Source organism: Diachasma alloeum, unplaced genomic scaffold, assembly GCF_001412515.2.
Source record: "Diachasma alloeum isolate Michigan unplaced genomic scaffold, Dall2.0 Dall_scaffold_00284, whole genome shotgun sequence".
Taxonomy (NCBI): Eukaryota; Metazoa; Arthropoda; class Insecta; order Hymenoptera; family Braconidae; genus Diachasma; species Diachasma alloeum.
Genome location: NW_021680423.1, coordinates 1,100,140 through 1,122,406, shown reverse-complemented (window position 1 = coordinate 1,122,406; position 22,267 = coordinate 1,100,140). Strand labels below are relative to the sequence as shown.

Here is a 22,267-nt window from a genome sequence, read left to right as displayed (position 1 = left end):
ATTAATTATTAACGAATGAATTTGTTAACAATAACTAATCCTGTCTATCAGTATGCGAACAAGATTTTTTGTAGTGTATGGAATTTTCCGCGAAACACACACAGAACAAAAATTGCTTGTTTTCAGAACCAGTTCCCTGATTTTGAGAAACTCATGGTTCTTGAAGGCTTTGTCCTGAGAATAAGAAACTGACTACTTAATATCAGAACAAAAACATTAAAGCCAAAACCTACTTATTTCAAGTTAGAAAAGTTTGTTAAGGGGGGACCCCGGTGAAATTTGAAAATCTTCGGTGGATCTAGGGACTTATTGAGTGACTTTAGTTATATGGTGCGATATGTTAAAAAATGGGAAAAATCCTGGACCCAATCGGTTTTGCCCCGTATTTCCACGGAAAATGTCGTTTTTCATGTTTCTACCTTTAAAACGTTCCTCGTTCTCCAATTTTGATCGGATTTGCTTTTGTTTTTCAAAATGTTCATGAGACTCCAAAGAACAAAGTTAAGTTTCCGTTTTACGATCCATTATATAGATCATGAGAAAATCGAAAAAAAACAAAAAACCGAAGAAAGGGTTTTCCCTTCTAATTGTCTTTGCATTATGTCTGAAAAGTCTTTATTTTGAATAGCTGACGATCAGAAGGAAAACCCCTTTTTTTTCTTTTTTTTTGTTTTTTTTTCGACTTTTTCATTATCTATATCTGTAGTGAAGTGGTAAAACAAGGTAACTGCATTTTTTTCGAAATTTGTTTTATTGCACCAATCACATTGTAATATTGATCTACAAGTGCTGACGGAAGGGTTTGGTCTAAAAAATATTTTATAGGGTTACATGAAAAATAAAAAAGGAGATATGTGCGAGTTTCAATTTTCTATCAATGCAATTGGAGGTAAGTTGACATAACTCCCATAATTGGGAGGACCTAGAGGAGGTAACTTCACTTATCTCCATATGTATTGATAGAGACTCAATTCCTCATTCCAAGTGTTATTTGAAAAACAGGATGGGGGGCAAAACGGGCCAGGGGGACACAAATGACAAAGGGAGCAAAATGGCCCATCTAAAAAATAAATCTCACGAGGGTCACTAGGGGGAGGGTCAAACGTCACGAGAGTCATTAGAGGGAGAGTCAAACATCACGAGGGTCACTAGGGGGAGGGTCAAACGTCAAGAAGGTCACTAGGGAGAGGGTCAAACGTCACGAGGGTCACTAGGGAGAGGGTCAAACGTCACGAGGGTCATTAGGGGGAGAGTCAAACGTCAGGAAGGTCATTAGGGGGACGTCACAAAGGTCGCTAAGGGCAGGGTCAAATAAGGATCAGGAGTTGAGCCTTATCCTCTTTCCTTCAAGAGGAAATCCATAGTAGCTTTTTCTACGTTTGAGGTACTTGAAAAACTAATTTTCTTTCTTTTTAGTTTTTTTTCTTTTTTCAATAATTCAAGTTTTATCCATCCGATTTTAATTTATTAAGCGTCAAAATTTTCCATTTTTACATTCTATAAGAATATTAAAATCGGATTGGTAGGACTTGAATTATTGAAAAAAGAAAAAAAACTAAAAAGAAAGAAAATTAGTTTTTCAAGTACCTCAAACGTAGAAAAAGCTACTATGGATTTCCTCTTGAAGGAAAGAGGATAAGGCTCAACTCCTGACCCTTATTTGACCCTGCCCTTAGCGACCTTTGTGACGTCCCCCTAATGACCTTCCTGACGTTTGACTCTCCCCCTAATGACCCTCGTGACGTTTGACCCTCTCCCTAGTGACCCTCGTTAGGATTGATCCTCCTGACCCCCCCTCTTGACCCCCCCCCTAATGACCCTCCTGACGTTTGACTCTCCCCCTAATAACCCTCGTGACGTTTGACCCTCTCCCTAGTGACCCTCGTTAGGTTTGACCCTCCCCTTAGTGACCCTCGTGACGTTTGACCCTCCCCCTAGTGACCCTTGTGACCCTCCCTTTAGTGACCGTCGTGACCTTTGACCCTTGTGAGGTTTGACCCCCCTCCCCTTAGTGACCCTCGTGACCCTGAACATTTTGAAAAAAAAATCACCCAAAAATATTGAAAATCAAGGAAGTTATGATTTTTTGAAAAATTTTCGTTGTTTTCGATGCATATTTTCAGGTGATTTTTTTTTCAAGTTTTCAGCAATATTGAATTCGGGTTTGGAGGTATCAAATCGTGGTTTTGCACACGAAATATACATAGAAAAACTTTTAAAATGAGCCGTCATTCGATGTATTCCATTGTTATTTAAGGATTTTATGCAACAAAAAGTGTTTTTTATTCAATCACAATTACCTGAAAAATCTCATTTTTTTTTAATCCGAAATTTTCACCAAACATCATCAGTAAGATGATGAAAATTTTGGCAGCAATTAAAGTTATTACTTCGCAGTGGTTGACTGCATTTTGATGGGTGAAATAAGCATGTTGCTGGAAATCTGAGGAAAATGTTACCTAATTTCCCTTAAATCAAGATGTGGGTGCTGATGATCTCTTTGTCGATTTTTTCTCTCAAAGTAGATCTTCAGACGAACATTTAAAAAAAATCATTGAAAAATATCGATAATTAAGGAAGTTATGATTTTTTTAAAATTATTATAAATTATAAATTATTATAAATTAGAATGATTTGTAATGTTTTGTAGGTTGAGAACCCAGATGTCTTCGATTAAAAGACCCAGAGGTTCTTATTGTGAGAACCTAAAAGTTCAAAATTCCAGAACCACGATCTCCTTAAACTAAGAGAAAATGTGCCTTACCGTCAGTGACGCGGTTATGGAACCGGTACCGGTTATGGAATCAGCGTTACATTTAGCCAAAAATCCATGTGACCCTAAACCGTGATGGCACCAGTTTTCCGAATGGTTAAGGGGCACTCACCCATCAGCATCGCATTATCCATATTTTTTCCCGTCAAATGTGGAATATTAACTTTTAGAAGTCAATTCCGATGTTTTTCCAACAGAAGGACACTTGATTTTGATTGACAAAGTTAGTAATTAGATGAATATTCGGGAAAATGAAATATAGTAATATATATAATGAAATGGAAAAGAAAAAAGTAATAGACACGGTTGGAATTTTGTTAAGGCGAATTAAAGAGGTTGCGGCGAAGAAAATTTAGGAAATCGTTTATGAAAAACATCCACTGCAATTTTATTGTTATTTCAATAGTAAAAATCTTATTAAAGACTAGTGAATAAGCTCTCTCCAACCGTTTCCTCTTCACCACATCGTTAAAACTCTTCTTCTTAACTTGAGTCAATTTCTTTTTTCGGAGTTTCTCCTCCAAATCCTTCTCTTTTTTGATTGCATGAGCTCATTTAGCAGCCCCCTGTCATTGAATTTTCAACTCATGTTTGTTCTGGACCATTACAAAATCGGTGGTAAGGTTAGAATGAATACATTCGTCAAATCTCAAATGCTGTATTTCTTATAAATTTTTGTTTTTCTTCCGTTTTTTTTCAATCTGTATTAATTCAAAAATTGTCCACCAACTCACGAAAACCGATTAAAATGAATTGTTTGCTTACATTTGGTCTCCAGATCCTTATGAAGTGTGACTGAATCCAACCGCCTGTGCACTATTCATAAGGCTCGATAAACAGCTCTGTCGATCGAGCACTCGCATAAATGTAATTTTAGAAATTTATTGTACTCTGTATAATGCAAATGAATACTGTAATTTGTGCAAAAATGACTGCGCTTCGAGAGGAAAACAATGAAAATGGACTTCGATGCCTTTGAATACTTATTCAGTCGTTCGAAATTCTTTGGGTCCCTTTGGAAAACTGGTGCCACCACGGTATATTTACTGTGATGAGCGAAGTTAAATGGAATCTATGGACTGTATACTTTCTCTGAAACCAAAAGTATCCACTCAACAATACTTTTAAATTACTGAAAACAATGCTGTTCCATAACTGGGCTTCGTTTCTCGTCCTATAATACTAATAATTATGTTAGATTTGAGTGGAAATTTCTATTATTTCCAGGTGTATCTGCTTGCTAGACTTCATTACCACAGAATTCTAAAATTCTGCGTTTTTCACTGGTCAATAATTAAAAAGTTTTTTTCTCGACGTAGTCTTGATTAGTCTCAAACAAATTGTAAACGGTCTCCTTGAGCAATTACTCTGAACTGAATCTGAACATTAGTTTTTTGAGAAAATATCAGTTGACCTCGTTTGTTGCAAATTCCATCAGTCACCGAAGACAGCTTTCGACATTTCCTTCTTGACTTATTCACTCCAATGACTTTTATTCTCTGATGTAAGTGTTCGTGTAATTCTCAAAACAGTCGCATTTGACTTCGAACGATTTTCATCACTCGTCTGGATCTTTTGTATCAAACCGTATAAATAAATTTCTGTTTGTTTTACATACGCATTCAGGACAGTCCGAAAATAAAGTTCAAAAGATTATAAACAACCTCTTTTCCAAGTAAACCCCTCGTTAAAATTTATCTGCAGATAGTGCCATTTTCCTTGATCCACTTAATGGTTAAGGCATGACTGCTTTAACATATTCAGAGGTCCCAACTTGTTTTCATCTATCTCTCTCATTCTTTCGCTTTCCCTGGTCAATCCTTAGTCGTTGGATTCACCTGTCACTGAAATTCTTGAGCAATTTGCCGGCATGTATCTTCCTTACTCGAATATCGAAGTAAAAATAGAGATTACGTAGGTGAATTGCAGAGTATTATTGGGTTCTCCGTAATCTTTGCATTCAAGTGCAGGGTGCATGAGAACCAGGGAGACGAGACCTTGAGCTTATCGTTTTCGCAAGTACTTGTTTTCAATAATTCATAAAATACTGTTGAAAAAGAATTGAAATTTCTGGACACTAGTAGTAATTTTCAGGAGAGCGACATTGCAGTCGATTTCCAGGTGGAAAAACCATTAAATTTTAAATTTTACTGATTTGTTTTTGTCTCAGAATTTCGACCAATAAAATCGTTGCATTTGACGTTACCTTGTATACCCTACACGGGTTTACAGCGATAACTTATTCATAATTTTTACTGCGCTCCATTTTTTATAGCTATAAACCGCGATTCTACACTCGCTTCGCGCGGTTAGATCGGTTTTCCGCCCCAGTGACAGATAATAGATAAATATTGTTGCGTATTTGTCGTTTTCCTCCTTTTCAACCAACTTCATGTACGATCATCTCTTCCTTTCTCCATATTCTTTTATCGAAATCATTAAGTTTTTAAGGAAAATTTTTAATCTGCAAACTTCGACTCTTTCGTTTGTTTATAACAAACCTATGAGGAATTAGGGAATAACTTAAACGATCTCGTGCTAGTCTAAGTGAAAATTCAACGGCATTCCAAATTTTCGGCAGAAATACTAGAAATTCACAACTTATTTATATTTTCACAATTAAAACATGCGCATTTAATAACACTAGGCGGGATGCGTGCTAGCTAGGTTGCATGAGATCGATATATGCGGTCATTTTTTTTTCTCCTGATTTTAATAACGTTTTATAATAACAAATACCTTTTGAATTGGTATATGAATAGTTTCATCGACTTGACCAAAAGTTGTTAAAAAATCCAAATCAAACTGAATTTACAATAAACATCATGAAATTCCATTTTTGGATAAAAACTCCCATATGTTAATGAAAATAAACCTTAATCAAATGATTCAGGGGTCAATTTCAAGGCAACTTAATATATTTTCACTTGAGCATAAGATATCCCCACCATCTCGTCATTAAACGGAAAAATATGGAAATTTTCAAAATGTGACATGTTAAAATCGCTACATTATCGCTTGTAACAATTGATCTGGTGGATGGAATAGATAATATGGGGTCTCAATTTGAAGACTTCGATGAGACCTTGAAATTGACATATGATATGTCCCCGCTGGTCAAGTCTAAAGCCTCAATAAATGGCAAAAACCGTCATTTCCGAGGTGTGACGAAACGCAAAAAATGGAAAGAATCTACAATAACTTATTGGAAATTTAATTAAATCAGATTTATCATGCACCACTTTGAAGAATAGTAAATGCTCTTCAAAATTATATGTAGATATCCCTGGTTAGTCCACTTAGGAGCATCGAAAAATCTAAGCAAAGTTAATTTTCCAAGTGAAGCATGAAAATTCAATTTTCGCCTAAACCTCTAATAAGTTATTGAAAAATTGTCACAATTGGGCAAATCAGGTGTCATGTTGAAGTTTATTCTAAAAACTTTCAAATGAGTACATTAAATGGATGGTTTATGAAGACAAAAAGAAGGACTTGTGCATAGAAACCAAAGGAAAAACATTAGTTACGTACACGGGTTTTTCTACAGAGGAAAATTATGTTGAGTTTTTAATAATTGAAAATTCAAGAATATATTTACCTGTATTGTTTCAATTTCTGTTCGTTTCCATGGAATAGTTGAGCTGAAATTCATCGTGTCCATAGATTTTTTCATTGAATTGTGAATTTTTAATGACAAAATTCCTTCAAATTTCAGAGGAGGAAACTTCATAAAAATTTGAAAAAATTGCGCAGAAAATATCAGTCAAAAATTTATGAGTGTTCATACTAAATTACAATAATAATTTGAGATTTTTTTGTTGATTTTCCAGAGTGATCCAAGTACAGCTTTTCTTCGGGCTGCGCGGGCTGGCCAACTGGAGAAAGTTTTAGAATTCTTGGAGTCTGGAGTTGACATCAACGCCTCAAATGCTGTGAGTGAAAAAAATCCGTTAATAATTCATTTGGGAAGTCGTAAAATGATTCGAGCCAACATAATTGTCAATTGGTCAATCATATCGGTAACGGGTCATGGTAGCAGAAATCATCAACAGATTTTTTTGTATAAAATTCTGTCATCTGAAAGAAATATGTGATGTTTTTTCCTCAAAATTAATAATTTGCTGAATGTTTTCAATTTGATATGCGAGGAAACTTTTTTTATCTTCCCGTAAAACTTCTATTCTTTTTTTATTCCTGTAAAATTGATCATCAATGTTTCATTCTGTGCTGAAAATATAAAGAGATCATTTTTCTCGCATTCTGAAGCCACAATATTGCCATTCCATTGCATGAGAAAACATTCAAGGATCGATTATTTTGTCGCATTGAATTTCAGTTTATTGAAGATTCACACAGACTTCATTTGCAAATGTGTTCTTTCTTTTAATCTTAAATAAAAAAATCTGTTGCCCATTTTTTGGTCGCGATTCACGCAAAAACGACTGAATGGATTTCAATGATATTGTTACTATTACATAGTTTAGGGTCCCCAATCGGCTTTAGGCTATAAGTTATTGCCCTACGGTGCGTAGTTTAATATTCATCGTAGAAACTTCTAGAAAATTCTTGAGCTTTCTGAAAAATTCTAGACTATTCTCGAGTTTTCGATACTATTTTTGAGATTTCTACAAAGTTTGGGAATACTCTCGAGTTTAATCGAAAGTATCCAGAAAATGTTTTGGTTCAGCAGAAAATTCCAGGAAATTCTCAGCTTTTCTAATCGATTCGAAGAATTTTTCCGGTTTTCGAAAGAATTCGAGAAAATTGTCAGTTTTACAGATTTTCTAGAAATTTTTTTTGTTTCAATTAAGCAATTTAATGTCAAATTCTAATTTGACTAGCTGTGTGGCCCGGCTTCGCCCGGGCAGAATAACAGAAAATTGAATACCACGATTTAGGAGAATTCCTGTAATTAAAAAAAACACCTCAATGTTTTCGACTTTTTTAGAACACCCGAGAAGTCACGAAAATTTGAAGGTTTTCCAAAGAAATTGAGAAAATTCTCGGATGTTCTAGAAAAATCGAAAACATTGGGGTGTTTTTTTTTAATTGCAAGAATTCTCAAAAATCCTGGTATTCAATTTTCTCTTATTCTGCCCGGGCGAAGCCGGGCCAGACAGCTAGTTTCTCTTTTTATTATAAAAATCCAAATCGACTTTTGGTGATAAAAAATTGGTACTCAAAATTAAGACCCCAAAATCAAGGGTCACAAGGGCTAAAATAAGGGTCCCGAGGCTCAAAATAATAGTCATGAGGGTCAGAATAAGGCTCACGAGGGTTATAATATGAGTCACGAGGGTCATAATAAGGGTCACAAAGGTCAGATTAAGGGTGAGAAGGGTCAGAGTGTTAAGGGTCACAAGGGCCAGATTAAGGGTCACGAGAGGTATAATAAGGGTCAGAATAAATCTTACGAGGGTCTGATTACAAAGGTCAAAATAAGAATCACAGGGCCAGAGTAAAGATCACAAGGGTCAGATTAAAGGTCACAGGAGTCAGATTAAGGGTCACGAGGTCAGAATAAGTATCATGGGGGTCATATGGGAATCATATAGGGGTCATATGGGGGTTGGCGAGCGGAGCGAGCAGGGGCGGTAGCCCCCTAGTTAAGTATAAAATTGAATGAGAATTCGAATTCTTATCGATTTTGAATTATACAGCTTATTACACAGCTTTTCTCAATGAAAAAAATCTCCTGAAATTCCATATCACGTGCGACGTGCTTTAATACCCCAACAATTGTCACTGGATACACAGCATCAAATTAGTCATCGCTACTCATTTATTACATTTATTTTTAATTCCATTGTTCATCAATTCTATTGTTAAATTTCTTTTTACAGAATGGCTTGAATGCTCTCCACTTGGCAGCCAAGGACGGCCACTTGGAGATAGTGCGGGAGCTCTTGACGCGTGGTGCGACAGTCGACGCAGCCACCAAGAAAGGAAACACCGCCCTACACATTGCTTCTCTCGGTAAAATATCACCACACCTATCAATAACTCTCCACTAAATGTCATTAACATGATCCGCTAAAAACCATTAATTCCCTCTCATTTATCATAATTTATGCATCCTCCCACAGCTGGACAAGAGGAAGTTGTACAACTGCTCGTTCAGAAAGGCGCCTCTGTCAATGCACAATCCCAGAATGGTTTCACCCCTTTGTACATGGCAGCCCAGGAAAATCACGATTCTGTCGTTAAATTCCTACTCAGTAAAGGAGCGAATCAGACACTCGCTACTGAGGTAAATTCTAACTGCTCTCCAACTCGTTCACTGAATCGAGTGACACTTTAATTAAAAAGAGATTTATATTCACAGGACGGTTTTACTCCTCTTGCTGTTGCCATGCAGCAGGGCCATGACAAGGTTGTTGCTGTCCTGTTGGAGAGTGACACGAGGGGAAAAGTTCGGTTACCCGCACTTCACATTGCCGCTAAGAAAGATGACTGCAAAGCTGCAGCATTGCTACTCCAAGTAGGATATGCTTTTTTTTATACAGAAATCCAACAATGTTTAAGCCCACTTTTTTCTTAACACTAGAACAGGGCCAGATTAGTAAAACTTTACCGTTTTTCACCATCATTAATTTTTATCTCAATAATAACGCAGGAAAAACGAATGGTTTCAACAAAGTGTTCCACAATGAGAATTTAATTGCTGAATAATTTATTCGAAATCGTCATAATCCTCTTCATCTTCTTCTTCGTTTTTCTTCAACTTTTTGGCTTCTGTATACATATATACTATCCTATATAAATTTTTTACAGAACTATATTAATTTTTTATAGTTGAAAAAAATTAAAGTATAAAAATATATATAGTATATATTATATATTTTAATTTCAGTAAGAAATGAATTTCTCTTCTTATACAATTATTGCGAACAAAAGATTACAGTACATTAAAAAGTATACATATTAGATATCATATTACATTACTTGATAAGCGGAATGGAGGTTTCAAAATCGTTAAACTAGATTTTTTAAAGTGGATTAAAAGTGGATTTATTCGGAATAGATTAAATGCCGATACGAGACTCCGAAGGGCACAATTTTTTCACAAAAATAATTCTCTATTTTTCTGTTTTGTCAGTGAGTTTCAGATTTTTGAGACCATTTGTTTTGACACATGTTGTTTTGCTTTTCAATTTTTTCGTAAATGAGCTTCCTAAAACGTTTAAAACTTCTACTTAATTTTTTATAGCGTTAAATCCACGTAATTCATATTTTTTAATATTTTTGTCGCTATTTTTGGAGTGATAGAGAAACTGCTTCCAGAATAACTTTTAATTAATATCGCTGCATCTGTGGGGAATAGACGAAAATTCATAAGAAGCTTCCATGTTGAACGAGATGAGCAAAACTCCTACCAACTTTTATATATTATATTCTTTAGGGAGCAATCTACGGGTGAAATTTGAACCACATCATAATTTCATCTCATTACTGTTTGAGATTTGAGGCTTTCGCGGCCAATATTATCATTCACTATTATGGGAAACAATGCGAAACGTCTGTAAAAAACAGAATTTAGACGCGACATCCATCCGGAAGCTATAACAATCATTAATGTCTTTTTATAAAGAAGGTGATAGAATTAATTTTTTATCCTTTTGAAAATTACTCGGATTTTCTACATTATTCACTCAATGTTAAAAAAAATCATGTAGTGAAATGATTGATTATTATTTAATGAGTTTCTATTAATTTTTTTATTAACAATTCTTTGATAAGCAGAACAAATGAAATGAAGTTGAGACAATTCGTAGTGAGAATTCTTAGGGCAATAATTTCATAATAACAAGTTTTTCAAATCGATCGTTGTTCAAATTTTCTTCTTCAACTATTATAAATTGCTTCTTCTAATGAAAAATCTGAGTAAAAAAATGTGAAAAATCATATGCACAAGTCGAATTGATTGTTCTATGATACAAAATAATGGGGCAGAATAGAATGCTTCCAATTAGAAATTTTGCACCACTCCAAGGCTTATCTCAAGTATTGAACCATTAGATAAAAAATCCGTTGATCTCACAGTAAACATAGATCTACATTAGTCCACTCTTTATTGCAAATTTTCATAACACGCTGTTAAAAATTTTTAGCTGAAATTTCCACTACACTTTTCGGAAATTTGTGTCACATTCAAGTTTCACTGAAATTTCAAGTCATTTCATCATTAAAAATTCTGAATTGCTGGGAAAAGTCATTAAGAACTGTAATTTTTAGTGCAATTACTCCCTGAAAATTAATAGAAAACCGTAAAATTCCTATAAACATAATCTTGGATTTTTAATTATTTGAAAATTCGGGGTAATTTGGCACTGAATCTTGATGTTTTCATTGAAATTTCAAATAACTTGAAGAATGCTCGTCTTCATGTTTCTAAAAATGTTGAAATTTAATTGAATTTTCAGTGAAATCTGAAATTTCATGATTTTTTCTCCCTTAAAAATTGCATTCAGTGGCATTGTCCTGAAAATTACTAGTCAACTGGATCGATGGCGGTGGCTGTGTGGTTAGAGTGTGGGATTGACATGCGGGAGACCCGGGTTCGATTCCCGGCTGGGGGGGCCAAAATTTGTGACACTCTAAATCTTCACGGTTTCATTGTCGAGCGGAAGTCTCGCAAGAGACGACTACCTAGGGGCAGGTTTTTCCCTCAAATGAGGTTTTCCCTTGTCCTTCGGCGAATGCGGTACAGGGAGTTGGGGGCTGGGAAGGGAACAAATCGTAAAGACCCGAAAGGGCAAACGAGGAGGAAAAAAAAATTTACTAGTCAACTGTCCATGAAATTTCATTTTTATTCTACCAGTGCAATATCGATTTCAGATATGCTTCACGCATGATTCTTTCATGCGTGAAAGATGTAATTGACATTTTATGCATTCCAGAACGACCATAATCCCGACGTGACATCGAAGAGTGGCTTCACACCCCTCCACATTGCTGCCCACTACGGAAATGATCGAATTGCCTCACTGTTATACGAAAAAGGGGCCGACGTTAATTTCGCTGCGAAGCACAACATAACTCCAATGCACGTAGCAGCTAAATGGGGAAAAATAAAAATGGTGAATTTATTAATGAGCAAAGGTGCTAACATCTCGGCAAAGACTCGAGACGGTCTGACGCCCTTGCACTGTGCAGCACGAGCAGGTCACCACGAAGTTGTTGATATTCTGATTGAAAAAGGCGCTCCAATTGGGTCGAAAACGAAGAATGGTTTAGCGCCACTGCACATGGCATCCCAAGGTGACCACGTAGATGCTGCTAGGATTTTACTCTATCATCGTGCACCTGTCGACGAAGTAACTGTAGATTATCTGACTGCTCTTCACGTTGCGGCCCACTGTGGTCACGTACGTGTTGCAAAACTTCTTCTCGACCGCAATGCAGATCCAAATGCCAGAGCACTGAACGGCTTCACGCCACTCCACATCGCGTGCAAAAAAAATCGTATTAAAGTGGTGGAATTGCTGCTTAAGCACAAAGCTAGTATTGAAGCAACGACTGAGTCCGGCCTTACGCCTCTTCATGTCGCTAGTTTTATGGGTTGTATGAATATTGTTATATATTTATTGCAAAACGAAGCTAGTCCAGATATACCTACTGTCAGGGGAGAGACACCACTTCATCTTGCCGCAAGAGCTAATCAAACGGATATCATTAGGATATTGCTGAGAAATGGGGCGCAGGTTGATGCTAGAGCCAGGGTAAATATTTTCGTCTTCCTTAAATTTTTCTTCGTAACGCCTGGCTCCATTATCTGCCGAACGTTATCTAAATTAATTTTTTTGTTCGATTTCTATCTCGAAATTTTAACCCGATGCCCGTGATTCAGGGACAAAAATTCTAAATTTAAACTGTAAAAAAAGTAAAAACATTCTATTTTGAAAGAACGTTTTTAATTAATATTGAGGAATAATTTTAAGAGAGGTGATACGAATAATGTATAATCAGGGATGGCCATCAATCTTTCGATTCATCAATATGAAAAGAATTGCCGACTTATATTGATTAAGGTTTAAATATACTGATCGAAATTTGAAAATAGTAAAATAATGGGTGTCCCATAGCATGTGACCAAAGTAAATTGCAAATAACTTGGATACAGTAAAATGTAAATAATTATTCTTTTTTATTGTACAAGGAACATTCGGCAAATTACAATACAATTCCTTCCAAGTGTCCGCCATCACTTGTACTACAGAACTCTATCCTGCGTCCAAAACTGGTGTAGATGTGATGTATTGTGTTTTTATCAACAGCTCGGATAGCATCCCTAATTGCGTCTTGCAACTCTCCCACCGTCGTCGGATGCTTCTCATAGCACTTGTCCTTTAGAAAACCCCATAGGCAAAAATCGCAGGGATTTAACTCCGGACTGTAAGGCGGCCATTCCATGTCCCCATGGGCATACTTAGGGTAACCTAAGCCTAACACACGAGTGCCGTAAACGGAAAAAAGTATTTCAAATACTCCAGCAGTCCTGTGTGGGCGGCACCATCTTGCATGAAGTAGAAATTCTTGACTAACTGATTTTTTCGCCCAAGGAAAAAAGTTCTTCTTCAAGAACTCACAGTAAATATCAGCACTGATTGTCGGACTCTCAATAAATTCAAGGAAAATACCTTTTATTGTAATTGCCGCCCATGCAGTGAATTTTTTCGGGTGTGAGGACTTGGTTTGAATAACGTGAGGTGACTCAGTCCCCCAAAAGCGACAATTTTGTTTATTTACTAAGCCACCTAAGTAGAAATATGCTTCGTCCGAGAAGATTCTGTGCCTTCATTTCTTTAGATTCAAAAAAATTGTGAAGTTGGCAAATTTGCACACGGCGAGCCATCGCCTCCTCACTTAAAAATTGATGTACCGAAATTTTGTAGCGATGGCAGTTTAAAAACACTTTCAAGATGCGGTGAAGTGAAGTTTTTGAGACTTTAAAGGTTTGAAAAGCCTTTCGAAGAGTATCATTTGGATATTTTTTGAAATGTTCTTCAGTTGTGCGGACAAATTCATCCGTGGTTACAGTACGCGAAGGACCAGGATGCCCATGCCTTCTATCGTCTAGTGTACCGTACTGATCAAATTTCTTAATTATCCTGAAAATACTCATAATTGGTCGAAAAATGCGTCAATTTTCAACAAAAGCAGGAAACAAAATGTTTTGGTTAGTTAGTTCATTCACTTTATTTACCATTTGAGACTCGAATCAGACACTCCAGTGTGTGTGCCATACTTAGAATGAAATGCTCTTATAGCTGCAGTAGCTGAATCTCCTTTTCGGTAATATGATTTGATGAGGAATGATTTTTGTTCGATGGTTAAATTTTCCATTTTAGTGCTGCAATTCCTGAGCGACTGAAGCATGAATGAAATTTGCGGAGTCTCCACTTCAACCATATATTAGACTTCAGACTGCACTGTCACCTTGCGGTATTCTACGCAATTTACTTTGGTCACATGCTATGGGACACCCTAAATTTCCAATTGATGGTGATCTTTAATAATATGGATATGTAAATGTCCTATTAAGTAAATAATACTAAATTGCTTACAAGGGATTTCTGATTATTCAAATAATCGTTAATTTTCCTAACTAAATTACTGATTAATAAATAATTCGGAATTTGAATATTTAAATTTATGATTACTTCAATAATGAAAATTTAAGAGTGATATTAGCTAATTGACTATACCTAATATTATTATTTTTTTCTTTATTCATATTTCTTTCCTATTACCATTATGGTTTTATAGGCTCCCCATTCGTCTGCCTTGCTTCTCCAACTTCTCTCTTCCGATTGACTACTTAATAATTTAACGATAATAATAATTTATGGATATGGCTATCCCTGTGTACAATTACCTGAGGGGTGAAAAGAGGAGGAAAGACGAAATAATAAATCTTTTGGCACACCGCAACAAGACGATTGTACGAAATAAGGCTCTTTAAAAAAATTTGTAATGTTTTAAGAATTTTTTGATCACACTTTTACGATGAGTTACTAGCATCAATCACTGGAGCCAATCTCCTCCGTTGATAATTGTACTGGCGATGCGCTGTCACTTTTGTCGGGAATTGAAAACCTAGGCAAATCGCTCTTTCTTCCTTTTTTGCACCCCCGCCAGTACGATTATCAATGGAGGAGATTGGCGTAAGTGAGTAGTAGTTCATCGTGAAAGTGTGATCAGAAAATTCTTGAAAATAAGTAATTATACATTAATTCATATCTCCTCGATTGAACTCATTCCTCAATATTGATTAAAGACGCTCTTTCAAAATGTTCAAAATTTTTTGACCTTTTTTCAATCCAAATTCATAATTTTCGGAGGTCTCTGAATGACGGGGGATCAAGTTGAACTTTCGAGATAAAAACCGAACGAAAAACACTCTAGATAATGATCGGCAGATAATGGAGCCAGGCCTTGACTTCCTTCAATTATGAGAATATTTGAAAATTCGAAGCAGGCAACGAAATTTTTACACAAAATTTTTAATCGCTTTCAGTTTGCTGCTAGAGAGGCTTCACATGAAAATACCTCTATTTTCCTCGAATTCTACGATATTCTATTTTAAAAACGTATTTGCTCTAAAGTCGAATTGACTCATGTTTTACCTCTTTGACCTTGAAATACAAAACAAATCCTCAGTTTGATTGTATCAAATGTAGTTTAAAATATATCCACGCAACATTTCATCATAGTATGATATCACGGAAAATAAACATCAATCCAAACTCGATTCAACCCAAACCACAAAGCGAATTCTCCATAGGAAGGAAATTACGCAGCCATTAGATCATTTGCATATCTATTTTATGGCCTGGTTTATAAATAATTTCTGAATTATTGCCCAAATAAAAATAATCACAATTATAAATAAAAGAAAAACAATCGTTCAGCTCTTCTTACCATTTCACATGTCAAGAAAATTTCCAAATAATTTCTTCTCCTCGGTCATGGATGAATTTTTTGTAACAAAAAAACAATCCTCTGAAAAATAAATAAAAAATATTGAAAATTTGAAAACATCTCGCTCATCAATATACAGTAACAGAAAGTGAGTGAATAAAAAATTCTTGTACTATATTATATCGGCTGGTTGCAAAATATCAATAAAAATGGGATGAATTTTGATTTGAAACAAAATTAAAATTAAAACATAAAAAAGTCTACTTACTTGACCCCGCACGGGCGGGGCCCTTTTGGTTCCAAGTGTGGTGTACGCTCGATACAACTAGAATGCGATGACTTCTAATCAACGGAAAATTATGAAACCGATATGTAATTGAAGCTGCAGTATTCCTTTTTTCGTTGTTATTTGTTCGGTTGAGTTACTTTCCATAGTTTAGGACATGATCAATTTTCAAGAGAATCATTCACATGTTCATGGGTCGATGCATGGTATATGAGAAGGGTTAATTAATTTAAATAATCATAGTTTGATTCACTGATTACAATATTTAATTGCTGTTAAATTGAATTTATAGGAAGAGCAAACACCCCTTCACGTTGCTTCACGGCTGGGCAATGTCGATATTGTCATGCTTTTACTCCAACATGGTGCCGACGTTGATGCCACAACAAAAGACTTGTACACACCCCTTCATATCGCAGCCAAGGAAGGCCAGGAGGAGGTAAATCTATTATTTTCATAGATCGGCATCAATCATTACTTTAGTAATATTAGCAGATGTTGCACCTTACAATAATTGAGTTTTTACTTATTTTCATTGAAATTTGAAAAATCACGTGATAATTGGTTATTTGAATTCCTCAATTATTGGTTGATAAAATAATTCGAAATTTAAATATTTAAATTGATGGTTAATTTAATAATCAAAAAGTTGGGGAGTAATATTAACATTTAATATTAACAATTGACTTATTCGAAATTTAACGGTAATTAAAAATTATGATTATGCCGATGTCTGATTATTTTTTCGAGTGATTTCTGCAAATAGCCTTCATCGCCATTGTGTCATATCCAATCTATATCTGTTCCAGGTTGCATCTGTATTACTGGAAAACGGTGCTTCCCTCACAGCAACAACGAAGAAGGGCTTCACTCCCCTACACTTGGCTGCCAAGTACGGTAACATGAACGTGGCGAGGCTTTTACTGCAGAAGAATGCACCAGTTGATGCCCAAGGAAAAAATGGAGTGACACCACTTCACGTGGCGTCACATTACGATCATCAGAATGTCGCACTTTTGCTGTTGGATAAGGGAGCGTCGCCCCATGCAATGGCTAAAAATGGTCACACCCCTCTTCACATTGCTGCTCGAAAAAATCAAATGGATATCGCCACTACTCTTTTAGAATATGGAGCTAAAGCGAATGCAGAATCAAAGGCTGGATTTACGCCTCTTCATCTCAGTGCTCAGGAGGGGCACACCGACATGTCAACCCTGTTGATTGAACATAAAGCTGATACTAATCATAAAGCAAAGGTAAAATCTATTTTTATTTGATTGATCATTCAGTAGTGGGACGAACCAAGTCAAATATAGAATCTTTGATCTCTTTTCTGCTTGAGCATCCAGAAACTGTAGGATTTTATATGAAAATGTTGAGGATCTCTTTTGATGTTGGGAAAATTCTCTGCAAGAAGAGTCTCTTAATTTTTTTGGCAATACTGTTATGTACCAGATAATCCAACAATTGACGAGATAAGTTATTCTTACGGAAAAGTTTTTAATTGATATGAAGCGCTACTTGAAAAAATGTTGAATGATCCATTGCAGAAAAGACGGCCTAGTATCACAAAACTAATTTCTTCACTCAAATGTCATCCTTTGAGGATGAATGGTTCTAGAATAAAAGGCCATGAGTGAATTCAGCAAAGTTTTCATAACTCTAATATGAACACTTTGAGAAAAATTTTCGGCTTGAGAAATGTTTTTCTTCGTGTCAAGAGAATAGAACATGACTCAAAATACTAGAAGGTTCCACCCAGTGAATCACGAATCAGAGACGTTCATTTCGAATAAATACAGAAATCACGTAAAGGAAAATGCCCAGATTTTCCTAAAGCATGACCGTCGCTTGTTCTCAATCGCAATGAGTTTGGAGCGAATAAATGACCCATCTTCTTATTTAAAACTTTTCTTGTAGTTTTGAGAAAATTATCTTCTTTCGAAAAAACAGGAGATTGTGCACTAAGGGAGGAAATTATATTTCGTCGTAATTACACGTTAAAGTTTGATTTTTCTTCGTAAATGCAGAGATGAACATCGGTTATGTTATTCCGAGGGTCTTCGAAAACAAACGAAATTCGAGAAATGAAATAGGGCGAAAATCCATACGGAGAGACAATTCTATCAAAAATTAGGATGCTATTCACCAACGTATGGGATCAAACCATGGTTACCAAAAAAGTTGAATGTAGCACCCGAATTTTTAACGGAATTCCACGCAAAAGTAGCGTAAGATCTTCAAAAATTAGAGTGCCACATTCAAACTTTTTGGTAGACCATCCGAATTTTGTAGTAACCCCTGTTTGGTCCCATAGTTAGTGGGTAACACACTAATTTTCGAAGAGACTCGCACGGGATTATCATGTATTTTTCTCGCCGTGCAATTGCGAACCCCCTCTCCCCCATAAACGGAACACTTGAATATTTTCCCACATTTCTGGAATATTTACCTATTTATGGAATGGATTTTTTTCTTTTTAAATCAAGTCGCTATTTCCATCCATGATATGAGAATATATTTGGTGGTCTATCTGCGGTTTCCCGCTCAATAATGGAAATAAACCCTGCCAGCTGTCATTTTCAGGCATTTCGCGATAGGTGAATAGTTAGATGCGACAATGTAACTGTTATTTGGGTTAATAATCATCAATTGCCGCAAGTCCAGACTGATATTGATCCTAAAAGCTTCATTTTTTCATATTTTTACATTCATTTTATCCGAAAGTTCTTATTTCTACAAATATATGGGTGTTCCGCCATTTGGGTTGGGTTTTCATGGCATTTCTAATCGACGGAATACTGGTGTTCTCGTTTGGCAGGTGCCGGAGTGGTTTAGTCAAAAGTATAAAAATAATTGATAAGTTGAAAATACAATGGCATTTATGTTTCTATTCCTTGTTAAATTGTTCTGACAAATTCATATACGAAGAAAGTTGAGTCATATGTTCATGTGATCGACATTACTCATTTTTACGTTTTTTCACTAGTAAGAGTTTCTTTGCATAGTAAAATTTGCATCACAATTCCAATTTTTATTTATAATGTGAACTTGTTGACATTTATCTACAAAAATATTCTTATTACTTCGGGTTCCCAACGCTGCACCGTTTCATAAAGTTGTAATATTCCGTAATGGGGTGCACGATGTTCCATATTTGGCAAAAGTGTTCCGTAATAGGCCTTTTGGACTTGAATATAGTTTTTCATTTTTTCCAATTTTTTTTCATTACACAATGTGTTTTTTTTTCTAAAACCTACTGAATTTGGAATCGACCAGTATTTTTTTAAACATTTTTTCAAACAATAGTTCTTTTTCGAATCATTGTCTGAACCTTCGAAGAGCCTTGAGTGTTCTATAATTAGACTATTCACCCTCAGTCACTTTCCTCCCGTCTAGTGGGCGGGAAAATCGAACTGTCTGTACAGATGTGATGAAAAAAGAATGCAGGTTTCAATTCTATAGGAAGAATTAATGATTTTTCCTTACTCAAGGGCCTGAATTTTTATTTAAGAGAAATGGCGCTGTTATGTCCGGGACTAGTGACCGGGAAATCACGTTTTAATTTATATTCAAGTACGCCTCCGAATTAACGACAATAAAAATGATTTGAGTCGGAATGATACTCATGGACTCGTTTCCGCTGTTTTAACTAGTTGTTCTTGGAATAAACGTACATTTCTTCCTATTTATATAATTTTTATCTAATTTCATCGAATTTCGATCCCTTTGTGCATGGACATGCAAAGGAATTTTTGTGAGAAATTAGGGTTAGTGCAATGCTTTGCGTTGAGACCCATTTTATGCTTAAAATGGACAAATGTATCTATGTTCTTGACTAGCTGGTGTGCCGGGCGTTACCTAGGCAACTGTTTTTGTTGCATCTTATTTTTTATTTAAAAATCATTTGTTAATTTATTTGTTGGTTGTTTACACAGGTTAAGAATAAAAATAAAAAACATTAGCTTCCTAATTTTTATAATAGTACATTAGAGTACAAGGGCACAAATTTCGTTTTCGACGAATGTGAAGTTTACAGTCCGCGCCGAAGGCGAGGTCTGTATTCACATTCGTTGAAAACGAAGTCTATGCCCGAGTGGTCTATACTATTTTATGCCACACCGTGCAGAAGTCGAGTTTGAAGCACGCTGCGCGCAGCGCAGTGTGCGATAAACTCGACTTATTGCACGGCGTGCCATAAATGTTATTTTATAACTCATTCTCAAGTATTCCTATAACAGAATCACAAATTGACGAAATTGGGTTTTACTTCTCGAATTTGTTTGAAATTTGTGGAATCTCCTTAAATTAACCCGAAAGTTCTAGAATATCCCTGCTTCAAACTCGACTTCTGCACGGTGTGGCATAAAATAGTATAGACCACTCGGGCATAAACTTCGTTTTCAACGAATGTGAATACAGACGTAAACTTCAAGTAGACGCTCCGCGTCCGTGAATCTCTGCCTACGGCCGTCATGACAAAGAATATTGTTCGTCATACGGCCAAAAAAAACTTTTCCGACGAATATGATTGCAGCCCTCGTCTTCGGCTCGTGCTGCAAACCTCATATTCGCCAGAAACGTTTTTTTCGGCCTAATGACGAAATATACTATTTTGAAATGGTACTTCATTTTTTCAAAAGCGTAATTTACGATTTTGTCAAACGGGTAAATTATGCTTTTCAAATCGTAAATTACGGTCAGACTAACGTGAATTACGATTCTCAAAATTGGAAATCAATTCGGTTTGGAAAGCACTCATAAACATCACAATCTACCGATTTTTTCCTACAAAATATCTACTCTGAACACTTCTATTTACAAAAATGCGCAAGAAAGCTCATTTTATCCGTCAATAATATTCGCTTTTCTCAATGAAGTAATCAATTGAAAGTACTGAAATTAAGTCATAAAAGTACTTGAGAGAATTTCAAAAATTAATTTTCACCAGTACCTTTGGTACTTGTGACAAGTACTCAAAGTACTGGTGAAGGAACTTCCTCCCAGTACTATTTCTACTTGATCAGCAGGGGTGATATTATACTTCACTCAAGAATACAAAAAGTACTTGGGACAAATATTTTTCGAATTTTTCACAAGTGAACTTCCCCAGAGTAGCGGTCGGTACTGGTGAGAAGTACTTTTTTCTTTGGGTATAGATGGATTATTTGATTCATTTTTGTTTTTGTATTTCAGAATGGACTTACGCCGCTTCATTTATGCGCACAAGAAGATAAAACCAATGTTGCCACGATTCTCGTTAAGAATGGAGCCCAAATTGACGCGAAAACTAAGGTAATTGAAATTATTAAAGTAAATTTTTTCTATCTTACACCTCTTTATTTTTGTGTCTCACTGAGATGAGAGGACGGCTTCATTATAAACTAGGACTGAATTAGTAACTCCTTCGTAATAGTCCTTGAAATGCCTGCGAACTCATTGAAATTTAATTAGCTGAGGCATGAGGTATTTCTTATTTTTCAAAACGTGAAAATATCATTTTCACACTTCAATTTCGAAACCGCAGAATGCTACATTTTTTGTCAGAGTCTTCAGCTGTCAAGTCTGTGAGGGAGTAGTGAAACGATTTGAGGCGATATATTATTTGTGGTAATTGACGAGTTATCTGGTTAATAACTAATGTTAGGAAAATGTATAGGGGACGTTGTCCATTGCAAATTCAGTTTGCTTATGCTCTAGAAAATTTCACTACTGAAATTGATGCATCATCGAAGAAAAAAATACCGCGCTCAATTCACTAATGCAATTGAAACTCAGTTCAAACTGGATGTTAGAATTACTTCCACTTCAAGTGAGGGAACTCAATATTACAGTGATAAAAGAGAGAAAATAACGTCCTCCTTAATTACCAACGAAACGAGTGATTCCAGAAAAAACAAGACCAGCTTCTCGTCAGCAAAGAAAATTTCTCATTAGAACCTCATCTTAATGATTCCTCCTTACTTCACGCGATACCGAAATAGTTCAACAATGAATAACTAAGGATGTCAGAGAGATTTTGTTCAACGTATAACTGACCATTTTCACCTCAAAACCGAAAGTCAGAAAAGCCGATGAAATGAGTCGATGAAACCAAAAAGTTGAAGAGTTATGATTTTTTGAAAATTTTGTTTTTTTTCCGGTGAATAGATTATAGTATTTTTTTTCAAATTGTCACCGATATTTGATCCGGGTATCAAAGTCTTGTTTAACACATGGAATGAATATTTAGGAAATCCTTCAAAATGCGACGTCAGTCGCGGCATTACTTCGTGTTTTACGGG

At 35.7% G+C, this 22,267-nt stretch overlaps 1 protein-coding gene across 8 annotated transcripts in view; it reads left to right on the top strand.

The window, feature by feature from the left end:
- LOC107038477 (microtubule-associated protein futsch) overlaps nt 1-22,267 on the top strand; it is a 115,631-nt gene that overhangs the window by 34,082 nt on the left and 59,282 nt on the right. For all 8 annotated transcript variants that reach the window (XM_015257579.1, XM_015257578.1, XM_015257577.1 and 5 more), the window contains exons 3-10: nt 6,604-6,705; nt 8,617-8,749; nt 8,860-9,023; nt 9,099-9,254; nt 11,674-12,495; nt 16,276-16,422; nt 16,793-17,239; nt 21,180-21,278. In XM_015257579.1, coding sequence (XP_015113065.1) covers nt 6,604-6,705; nt 8,617-8,749; nt 8,860-9,023; nt 9,099-9,254; nt 11,674-12,495; nt 16,276-16,422; nt 16,793-17,239; nt 21,180-21,278 — 2,070 coding nt within the window. The remainder of the gene's footprint in view (nt 1-6,603; nt 6,706-8,616; nt 8,750-8,859; nt 9,024-9,098; nt 9,255-11,673; nt 12,496-16,275; nt 16,423-16,792; nt 17,240-21,179; nt 21,279-22,267) is intronic.